Source organism: Sceloporus undulatus, chromosome 6, assembly GCF_019175285.1.
Source record: "Sceloporus undulatus isolate JIND9_A2432 ecotype Alabama chromosome 6, SceUnd_v1.1, whole genome shotgun sequence".
NCBI lineage: Eukaryota > Metazoa > Chordata > Lepidosauria > Squamata > Phrynosomatidae > Sceloporus > Sceloporus undulatus.
Genome location: NC_056527.1, coordinates 118,374,625 through 118,386,014, shown reverse-complemented (window position 1 = coordinate 118,386,014; position 11,390 = coordinate 118,374,625). Strand labels below are relative to the sequence as shown.

General features: G+C 49.5%; 1 protein-coding gene across 1 annotated transcript; it reads left to right on the top strand.

Moving 5' to 3' along the window:
- The first annotated feature begins 2,526 nt into the window (after positions 1-2,526).
- Positions 2,527-10,690, top strand: SOX15 (SRY-box transcription factor 15). Its single transcript, XM_042473524.1, has 2 exons — positions 2,527-2,906; positions 10,000-10,690. The coding sequence occupies exons 1-2, from the start codon at positions 2,569-2,571 to the stop codon at positions 10,229-10,231; spliced, it is 570 nt and encodes a 189-aa protein (XP_042329458.1). The 5' UTR covers positions 2,527-2,568; the 3' UTR covers positions 10,232-10,690.
- The last annotated feature ends 700 nt before the right edge of the window (positions 10,691-11,390 follow it).

The following is an 11,390-nucleotide window of genomic DNA, read 5'->3' as shown; positions in this document are numbered from 1 at the left end:
CTTCAGGATCCAGCTGGTTCTTGTAGCTTCACCCAAGACACCAGACAACTCAGTAGTCTTATATAAAAGATCTACTTTATTCTACTATATACAGCTCCAAACTATCCAACACAACAATACTCTCCACTCTCCACTACTACAATCCACTCTACTATCCACTACTACAACCCACAAAATACATTGGGATGTATAGTCATTATTATAGTCAATGCAAGACACCACCCACTGTGGTCTGTTTCCACCCAGTAGCGCGTACACCATCCTCATTGGTTCTCTTGGTTCATCCTACAATTAGTGATTTCATCATCTCAGCCTTGACCACTTAACAATTGTCAGGTGTGTCCAATTATTCACTTTGTATTTCTGTCCTTGGCACTCAGGACTTGTTAATTGTATTACCATTTACACCTGTGTGGTTCCCAATTGGCTTCTGCTGAGTCACCCTGACTCTCACATACATGTTTTATTTCATATACTGTATATCCCATGTTGCTTTTTTCTTGACATAGCTAAGACTCCAGAGGACAGGATCAAGATTCAAAATGACCTGAATAGACTAGAAAGCTGGGCCAAAGCTAACAAAATGAAATTCAACACGGAGAAATGTAAGGTATTGCACTTAGGTAGGAAAAACAAAATACATAGATCTAGGATGGGGGACACCTGGCTTAAGGAGAAAGGGATCTAGGAGTCCAAGGAGACCACAAGTTGAACACTGAATCAACAGTGTGATGCAGCAGCTAACAAGGCCAATGCGATTTTAGTCTGCGTTAATAGAAATACAGTGTCCAGATCAAGAGAAATAATAGTGCCCCTCTATCCTGCTCTGGTCAGGCCCCACCTGGAATAATACTGTGTCCAGTTCTGGGCACCACAATTCAAAAAGGACATTGAGAAACTGGAGCCATGTGTCCAAAGGAGGGCGACTAAAACAGTGAAGGGTTTGAAAACCATGAAGCCCTATGAGGAACAAATAAGGGAGCTGGGGATGTTTAGCCTGGAGAAAAGAAGGTTAAGAGGTGGTATGATAGTCATGTTTAAATACTTGAAGGGATGCCATGTTGAGGAGGGAGTGAGCTTGTTTTCTGCTGCTCCAGAGACTTGAACACGGACAGAGCAATGGATGTAAGCTCCAGGATAAGAGAATCCACCTCAACATTAGGAGGAACTTCCTGAGAGTAAGGGCTGTTCTTCAGTGGAACACACTCTTTCAGAGATTTTGTTGCTGTCTCCTTCTTTGGAGATCATTAAACAGAGGCTGGATGGCCATCTGCCGGGGATGCTTTGATGGTGAGTTCCTGCATGGCAGAAGGGGGTGAGACCGGATGCCTCTTGGGGTTTCTTCCAACTTTATGATTCTGTGAGGTCTCCCACTGACATCTGCTGTGGTCCTCAAAATGTCTCAGTGGATGCAGTCCTTGGTTTGCATCTTCTCCAGTCAGGAAGAGAATGGCTCCTGGAGCGGAATGGTGAGTCTGAAATAGGGGACATGCTTGGCTTTGGTGGAGGGAGGAAAGAGAATACCTACCACCTTCAACCCTCCAAAACATGCACCTGTGGAAGGTGGGCTTACTCTTGCCTCCGTGGCTATCAGAGCACCAGGCATTGCAATCTGGCATCTCTGGAGGGTGCCATTTGGGGGAAAGGGCAAGGAGGGAATTCCACAGTTCTAACCATAAGCTGAACACAGTTGCCTTCTCTTGGCCAAAGTGGCTCGCATGTCAGAAGACCTAAATTTGGTGTCGAGATTTGGGTTTAGTGGTTTGGAGTGTTGGGCTAGGACTCGAGGCCAGGGTTCAAATCCCCGCTCTGCCTTGGGAAAGTCACGCTCTCTCAGCCTCAGAGGGGGGCAAACTGATTCTGGACAAACCTTGCCAAGAAAACCCCTGTGATAGGGTCGCCAGAGAGGAACTGGAAGTGCAAAATCATCATACATTTGGCATTTTGGGGTCTCAGAGGACTTTGGTCTTTTCCGCTGTGTTCATTTATACCTGTCCAAGATCTGGCCTTGGTCCCTTTGCCCCCAAATGCTGGAGGTTAGGGCTTCCAGACGTTGGGAAAAGGTGCCTTTTTGGACTATCACTCGCACTCCCAGAGGTTTGCCAAGTCACATAGTCTCAGCCTCAGAAAACCCCATGATAAGGATGCCTGAGGGCCATCCATAAGCTGGGAATTACTTGAAAGCACACACAATGGTGGCAGCATTGGATTCAGGCCCCAGGAGACCAGAGTTCAAATCCTGGCTCAACCATGGAAACCCACCGGATGACTTTGGGCCTTTTGTGCCGCAGCGTGACGCCTTTGGCTGCTACTCAGGGCTCTGAGATCCCTCCCCTACTTTCCAGGTGCTCTGTTTTGAAGGCAGGTGTCACTCATGCTCCAGGAGGGGCGTGGCCAGGTGGGGAGGGGCATGGCCAAGGCTGGCAGATGAAAGCTCACAGGTTGGAGCAGAGGAGGGGGCGTGACCAGGGGAGCTATATAGCTGGCTCTCCTGCAGAGCCAGAGCCACTTCTGCAGCTGCTGCAGGTGAGGGATCTCAGGAGGTAGTCCAGTCTGACCCGGCCAAGGATGATGTCCGAAGGGGAGAAGGTCAAGCGGCCCATGAACGCCTTCATGGTCTGGTCGAGTGGGGAGCGCCGCCGCATGGCGCAGGCTTTCCCGCAGATGCACAACTCAGAGATCTCCAAGCGTTTGGGGGCGGCCTGGAAGGAGCTCCCGGAGGCCCAGAAACGGCCCTTCCTAGACGAGGCCAAGCGCCTCCGCGCCCGGCACCTGCGCGAACACCCCGACTACAAGTACCGGCCCCGACGGAAGGGCAAGGGCAAGGCGCGGAGAGCACAGGACCCATGGACACCGACACTCCCAGAATCCCCTGGCGGGAATGGGACCCCCGGTGCCACACATAGGTAAGGGATGATGGGAGGTGCAGTACCTCTGAAAGAACCCCTTGGCCCCCGCGATTCAGACCTGGTTGGAGTCCTGGACTCTCTCTCCCTCTCATTCCTACACTTTGGGGATGATGGGAGGTGTAGTGGACTCTTTATCTCTCCCCACTCTCTGGGGGTGATGGAAGGTGTAGTCACCCAGCAAGGGTCTCCACGGACGTCCAGAGTTTTGACCTGGTTCTGGAACTCACTCTCTCTGACCCACTCTCTGGGGATGATAGAAGGTGTAGTGCTCCCCCTCCAAAAAAGGACCTCCCAGCTCCAAGATTTTTGACCTGGTTTTGGAACACTGTGTCTCTCCACTCTCTGGGGATTGTGGGTAGTGTAGTCCCCTGTAAAAGGATTCCTGGAGTTCAGTCCTGGTTGGATTCACGGTGCTGTCTATCATCATCCTCATCTTTATTTGTTACCCAGCTCTTGTCATGACAATTAACAGTCAAAACAGCATCAGTTAAAAGACATCCGTTAAATCACACACATCTTTCTAGCCTGCTAGCTGGGGATTCTGGGAGGTGTAGTAGTAGTGGAGGTGGTGGTGGTGATGGGCGGTGTACCCTGTGGAAGAGGCATCTCAGGCCTTGCCAATCCATGGCCCTGACCTCCCCAATGGAGTCCATCCCTCCAGTTTGCAGCCTTCCTCTCTTCCTCTTACCTTCTACCTTTCCAAGCAGCATGGTCTTTTCCAATGCTTCCTTCATGCCTTCTCATGATGTGGCCAAAGTGCCATGGCCTCAACTTGGCCACCTTGGCTCCCAAGGAAATCTGGGGCTGGGACCCACTGGCTTGCCTTTTTGGCCGTTGTCCGTAACCCCCTCAGCCCTCCTCTCCATCTAAACATCATTGTCTTCCTATCCGCTTCCTTCATTGTCCGGCTCTCGCGTCCAGACATGATAAGAGGAAAATAGGACGGCTTGGAAGAGTCTTAACTTCGTGCTCTTTGCGTTTTAGGATCTTGTCTGGCACTGCATCGCAAATGGGTTTATTTTATTTGTATCTGCTTTCTTCACCGTCCGGCTCTCACAACCCAGACACAGCGCCTTGGAATACTGTGCAATGGCTTGGACTTGTATATCTTTTAGGATCTTTCCCCTTTCTTTTAGGGCTGCCCTTCCCATTCCTAGTCTTATTTCTTGACTGCAATCAATCAATCAGTCCATCCATCCATTCCGATCAATGATTGATCCAAGGTATGGGGAGTCTGTATTTGAATTTCCTCATTGTCCAGGTTGGATTTGTGCAGATCCTCCAATGCCATGGTTTTTGTTTTCTTCATGATCAGTAGCACTTTCTTCCTTGACCTTCCTTAGCTGTTACTCCAAGTCCATGATGTTTCCTGCTAGTAGCAGCGTTGTTTCATCTTTGTATTTTAAATCAGGTATATTCCTTCCTCCAGTCTTCACTCCTCCTTTAAAACTAAACCTGCTTTTCTTACAATGTTTTCGGCATTAAAGTTGAAATAGGGTGAGAAAATGCAGCCCTGCTTGACCCCTTTGCAGATTGGGAACCATCATGTTCTGATGGGAGACGTAGTTCCACTAAAAGGCACTCTCTGGTCTCCAAGATTCAGACCCGGTTGCATTCATTTAACTGTTTCTCCCCCCCTCCTTTTTTTTCCTGGGGATTCTGGGAAGTATAGTCGTCCCAAGCTCTGGTATTTCCTCAGATTCTGAATCCTGACATGTTCTTGTCTGTTTTCTGCTTTTCTTGCATTCTGGGTTCGAATCCCTGCTCTGTTGTGGAAACACAATGGGTGAACTTTGGGGGAGTCACACACTCTCAGCCCCAGAAAACCCTGATACACAATAATAACAATAATCAAACACTTGTGTGCCAATTAGAGCTTGGAAAAGGGAGCACAGCCGGCTGGGGGATGCTGGGAGTTGTCATCCCCCCAAAAGCTCTCTTTTCCAAGCTCTGCTATTTCCTCAGGTTCTGAATTTTGCCATTTTCCTATTTATTTCTCCATTTCTAGCACTCTGAGCAACTTATTATTATTATTATACTCATCTCTCCATATTTGCGGATTTGATATTTGCGGATTTAATTATACACTAGGCCTTTGTATCTCCTCCAAGGCAGTTCTATGGTCAGTGTCTGTCGGACGTTGGCCACAGAGTTGCCCTGGAGGACCTAGAGAGTCCTAGAGAGAACACTCTACTAGGCCTTTGTAGTCCTCCAGGCAGTTCTATGGTCAGTGTCTGTCGGACTTGGCCACAGAGTTGCCCCGGAGGACCTAGAGAGTCCTAGAGAGAACACTCTCTAGGCCTTTGAGCTCCTCCAGGCCAGTTCTATGGTCAGTGTCTGTCGGACGTTCGGCCACAGAGTGCCCTGGAGGACCTAGAGAGTCCTAGAGAGAACACTCTACTGGCCTTTGTAGCTCCTCCAGGCGCAGTTCTATGGTCAGTGCTGTCGGACGTCGCCACCGAGTTGCCCTGGAGGACTAGACGAGAGTCCTAGAGAGAACACTCTACTAGGGCCTTTGTAGCTCTCCAGGCAGTTCTATGGTCAGTGCTGTCGGACGTCGCCACAGAGTTGCCCTGGAGGACCTAGAGAGTCCTGAGAGAAACACTTACTAGGCCTTTGTAGCTCCTCCAGGGCAGTTCTATGGTCAGTGCCTGTCGGCGTCGGCCACAGAGTTGCCTGGAGGACTAGAGAGTCCTAGAGAGAACACTCTACTAGGCCTTTGTAGCTCCTCCAGGGCAGTTCTATGGTCAGTGTCTGTCGGACGTCGGCCACAGAGTTGCCCTGGAGGATTTCCTAGAGAGTCCTAGAGAGAACACTCTACTAGGCCTTTGTAGCTCCTCCAGGGCAGTTCTATGGTCAGTGCCTGTCGGACGTCGGCCCAGAGTTGCCCTGGAGGACCTAGAGAGTCCTAGAGAGAACACTCTACTAGGCCTTTGTAGCTCCTCCAGGGCAGTTCTATGGTCCGTGCTGTCGGACGTCGGCCACAGAGTTGCCCTGGAGGCCTAGAGAGTCCTAGAGAGAACACTCTACCTAGGCCTTGTAGCTCCTCCAGCGCAGTTCTATGGTCAGTGTCTGTCGGACTGGGCACAGAGTTGCCCTGGGGACTAGAGTCCTAGAGAGAACACTCTCCTAGGCCTTTGTAGCTCCTCCAGCGGCAGTTCTATGGTCAGTGTCTGTCGGACGTCGGCCACAAGAGTTGCCCTGGAGGACCTAGAGAGTCCTAGAGAGAACCTCTCCTAGGCCTTTGTAGCTCCTCCAGCGCAGTTCTATGGTCAGTGTCTGTCGGACGTCGGCCACAGAGTTTGCCCTGGAGGACCTAGAGAGTCCTAGATGAGAACACTCTACTAGGCCTTTGTAGCTCCTCCGGCAGTTCTATGGTCAGTGTCTGTCGGACGTGGCCACAGAGTTGCCTGGAGGACCTAGAGAGTCCTAGAGAAGTCTACTAGGCCTTTGTAGCTCCTCCAGGGCAGTTCTATGGTCAGTGCCTGTCGGACGTCGGCCACAGAGTAGCCCTGGAGGACCTAGAGATTCCTAGAGAGGTGTTCTCTCAGGGAAAATCATGGTGTTCTTGTTAGTTGCGGTTTTTCCATATTCACGGGGGTCTTGTGCCCCTAACCCTAGCAAATATGGAGGGACAAATGTAATTAATTTCCCCCTCCTTCCCCAAATGCTCCCTATCATCAGAGCCTAATGTCTTCATATTACTCTACTCTCTAATTAATTAATTAATCAATTAATCAGAGCCTACTCTCTTCATATTACTCTACTCTCCAATTAACTGGAGATGTGTTGCCCAGACGCGTCTCCATCTCAGACCAGGATCTCTGCTTTCCCAATTCCTTAGCATTGCATTTTATTTTCCACCTTGGCATCTCTTTCCTGGGCTGGAGAACCTACTAGCCATTTGGATCTTGGATAACAGTTTTGCCTCTGTCATGCCCCGGCAGGCTTGGCACGGAATGGCCTGGCATGCTGGGCGTGGTCCTCACCTCGGGGTGCCTGCTTTTTGGGTGCTCTCCCAGTGGAGGAAGTCTGCTTTGTCATCCCCTTTGCCTCTCCCTGGGAGAAAAGTGTAGTCACGCAAGGTGGGCAGAGGAACCCTGCCCTCTCTGGGGTCATGACCTCCTGTGGCCCCCAAAATTGGCAAGGTTGGCATGTGGATGTGGTTGGGAAGGGACTTTGGAGAGTGTGAGAGGAGGCAGAAGGCCTAAGCTGAACATGGGCCAGTAGAGTGATGCTGCAGCAAAGCAGGTGAATCCGATCTCATTCTGTAGTTTCCAAGTTGAAGGAAGTAATAGTCTGAACTTGGGAAAACAGAGATCCTGGTCTGAGATGGAGATGCATCTGAGCAGCATATCTCCAATTCATCAATTTTTCTCCCTATCTGCTTTCCACATCCATACATGATCCTTGGGAATGCAATGGCTTGGACGATTCTAGCCTTCATGCTCAATTGTACATCTTTACATTTTCACATCTTTTCTGGCTCTTTCATAGCTGCCCTTCCTTGTCTTCCCAATCCTTATCTTCTTCTGATTTCTTGGCTGCAGTCTTCCTTCTGATCAATGTTTGATCAAAGGTAGGGAAAAACCTGTGACTATTTCAATTTCCTCATTATCTTGGTTGAATTTATGTAAGTCCTCCACAGTCATTATTGCTGTTTTCTTTATGCCTAGCATTAAGCCTGCCTTTGCACTTTCTTCCTTGGCTTTCCTTAATATCTGTTCCAAGCGTCTTGATGTTTTCTGGTAGCAGTACAGTGTCATCTGTGTATCTTAGATGGTGGATGTTCCTTCCTCCTAACTTCACTCCTCCTTCATGTGAGTTTAACCCTACTTTTCATACCATATTTTCTGCATGCAAGTTGAACAAGGAGCGTGATAAAGTCCATCCTTTTCTGACCCCTTTTCAGATCGGGAACCATTCTGTTTCTCCAAATTCTGTTCTAACAGTGGCCTCTTGTTCCGAGTTCAGATTCCTCATCAGGACTATCAGATGAGCTGGCACTCCCATAACTCTTTAAGAGCCTTCTATAGCTTTTTGTGATCTATGCCATCAAATGCGTTGCCAGTGGTTCCCAAACTTTGGTCTTCCAGACGTTTTGGACTTAGGTTCCCAGGATTCCTGACTGCTGGTCAAGCTGGCTGGGGCTTCTGGGAGCAGAAGTCCAAAATACCTGGAGGACCAAAGTTTGGGAAATACTGCAAATAAGTCTATAAAATGCATGTTGATTTGAATTCTTTTGGATTCTGGGAGCTGGGGTCCAAAAAAATCTACTTTTCAAGCTGCACCAAGTGGAGGATTTCTAGGTGATGAATGCCATTAAAAGAGACCCTGGATGGGCGAGGGGAACCCCACCAGTTTGGATTCGGGGTGTCTGCGTTCCCCTAGGGAGGGCTGGAGCCCCCATTGGCGCGCTTGCTGGCTGGCTGGCTGGGCAGGCCAAGACAGGTTTGGGGGCTGTGGGCCAGGAACCGGCAGAACAGGCTGCCTGAGGAATGCGTCCCCGGGGCGTGTGTCTGCATGCAGGCGGATGGGGGTTTAGGCCTCTCTGCCTGCAGCTGTGGGGCAGGGCAGGGCAGGGGCCCCGTATCTCTGGGGCCTCCAATGAAGCCCAAAGGTGGTCTGGCCCTTCCCCAAATTACCAGGGATTTGATCCTTTTGCAGGCATCAAGTCCAGGTTTTGGCCCACACATATTTAGCAGAGGGGCCTGTGTCCCTGGGATGGAGGGGAACTATACCTCCTTTCCTTCCCTCCTCCCAGGGCTTGGCTAACTATACAGTCAGCCTCCACAGTTGCGGCTTTATTTGCAGTTTCGATTAATACGTTCTGTCTAGGAATCTCTAAGTCCTCCAATGCAATTCTGCCAGAAATTGACCACAGAGTTGTATTGGAGAACCCAGAAGTTCCTAGAGAAAACACTTCTCTAGGCATTTGTGTGTCGCCCAGCATGATTCTATGATTAACTTCTGGCAGATGTTGATCACAGAATTGCACAGGAGGACCTGGAGATTCCTAGAGCGGTGTTCTCTCAGGTCGAAAGAATAGTGTTTATTGGGGTTCTTCCATATTCATGGGGGCCCTTCACCCCTAAGTTTAGCAAACATGGAGAGACCACTGTATGGATCAATCTTGTTTTAAATAAGTTATTTAAGTCCCCAGTCTGTGCATGTATGTATTTAGTGATCTTTTAAATTTGTACTGGTTTAAACACTTTATAAGCCCCCTTAACTCCCACGGTTGGGGAGAAGGTGGGATAGAAATGAATAAAGTATTCATTGTTGCTCTTGCCCTCCAGGCCACTTGGCCTGAGCCCAGTTGTGGTCCCACTCAGAAGGGGTCCCCAAGGCTTATCTAGTCCAGCCCCTTATCCCAGGCAGGAGTGAATTTCGGCTTTTTGAAATCCTCTCCTCCTCTTTATCCCTGTCCCTCCAGCCCAGTTTGGTTTGATGCTTTAGAAAGGGTGCGTCTACACTAGACAAATAATGCAGTTTGACACCACTTAGCACAGGCACACAACATTCTATGGAATCCTGGGATTTGTAGTTTTACAAGTTCTTTAGCCTTCTCTGCCAAAGAGGACTGGTGCCTCACAAAACTGCAATTCCTAGGATTCTGTCAGATAGAGTCATGGCAATTAAAGTGGGTGCAAACTGCATTATTTCTAGTGCACCTGCACCTGCAAAAGCCAGTGTGGGAAGGTGGCTGGAGTGAGGCTCTGGAGACCAGGGTTTGATTCGCAGCTTGCCATGAAACCCACTGGGTAACGCTGGGCAAGTCACTCTCTCTCAGCCTCAAATCTTGCCAAGAAAACCCCGTGATAGGCTTGCCTTAGGGTGGCTATAAGTCGGAAACGACTTGAAGGCACACAACAACATGCACCTGAAGAACGTTCAGAGCAGTAAGGGGAGTCCATAACCCACTTTCACCACATTGCAAAAGATGAAGGGAGAACAAGAGGTGGTCAGTGGAGGACAGTTTTGGGGTCCAATCTGGTCCTATGTTAAAACACCTTTCCCTCTTTTTCTCTCTTGTGGGTGTGCAACTGCTCAACTGCCTTCCTGTCTGTCTGTCTGTCTGTCTCTGCAGCAGCCTAGCCTACAGCATGCAGTCCACTCTGGCATTTGCTCCGATGGGAAAGGAAACTGGCACGCAGCTTGAACCGCACTCTTACCCACTCAGCGACTTCCACGACATGATGGTGGCCTATGGGCTGCAGGGCTGTGACTTTGCGGAAGGGGTGGCTCACTACAGCGGACTCCCCCAGCCTCCCTACCAAACCCTGGGCTTCAACAGCACGGTCCCTCTGACCCACCTGTAACTGGGTGTGCATGGGCGAGCGCATGAGAGACTGTCACCAGGCCTGTGGCTTCTACATGTGCAGAGAAGACATTGTGAGTTGTTAGTTTAGTTTCTGCAATTAAGGGGGCAGGACATTTCTATTTTCTTTTTTACAAAATGAAGGAACCATGTTCAGAATTTTTTTGGGGGGATGTGGGTGAGAAACAGGAACTCCTGCTGGCGGGTCCCTTGAATTGTGGGATGGGGGAAGGACATCCTTTCACCCTGAAATGCCCTCTATGGTCACCTGTTTTCTCTCCAAAGCCTAATGATGGTTCTATGGTTGTGGGGTGAGGCTTCCCAACTCAATGGGGGCAAGAGAAGAGAGATGGATGGGAACATCAGCCACAAAATAGGTTGGGGAGCATTTTGTACTGAGCATAACTACATTTTAAAAAAGCTTCTTTTTAAGATTATAAATAAAATTTGTTTATAAGGATTTTAAGTTGGCTGTGTTTTTGAGAATGAATCTGACTGTGGAAAACAGACTGGTGCTACAGGGCTGAAATAGTTTGTCTTCTCCACAGCAGTTGTGGGATGGATGCAAAAAAGTGGTTTGTGGGGAGGAGGTCACCCCCAAACAGGAAAAGGGCTCTTAGGGCTTGCTCTCTGCATCCTTTCCAACCCCAAAGTGGCCTCTTGTGGGGAGGCTCATGACTCACTCCTTGAGATGGGACAGGCCTCCTTACCCTCTTGCCAAAAAAGGGAGGAGGGCTGTACATGGGGAATCCCTAATCTATGTGCAACACACCCACCTGAACATGTTGCTTCCAGCCCTCTGGATCCCATTTTCCCAAAGGCCCATGAGCACTTAGGTGCTGGGGAGGGGGGCACACGTATGTCTAGCGCAGAGCTTGGAACAATCTAACACCTTTTGGATTAAGTTCCCGGAACCCACCTGCTGGCACATAGATGGGTGGGGGGTTCTGGGAATCACAGTACAAAGAAAGAATCTTTCCCAAGTGCTGCAGGACTTTTATCTTTCTCCCAGTGCTTCTGCTTTGCCAGAGTTTGATTTCATGGGGTTAAAGCTAGGCGTTTCCCTCAACCGAATACTAAGACACCTGTGCTGGGGCTTTGTTTCTGACTCAGAGGGCTCCCTCCCTGAAGCTAGCAAATGCTGGCTAACCATTCCCAAC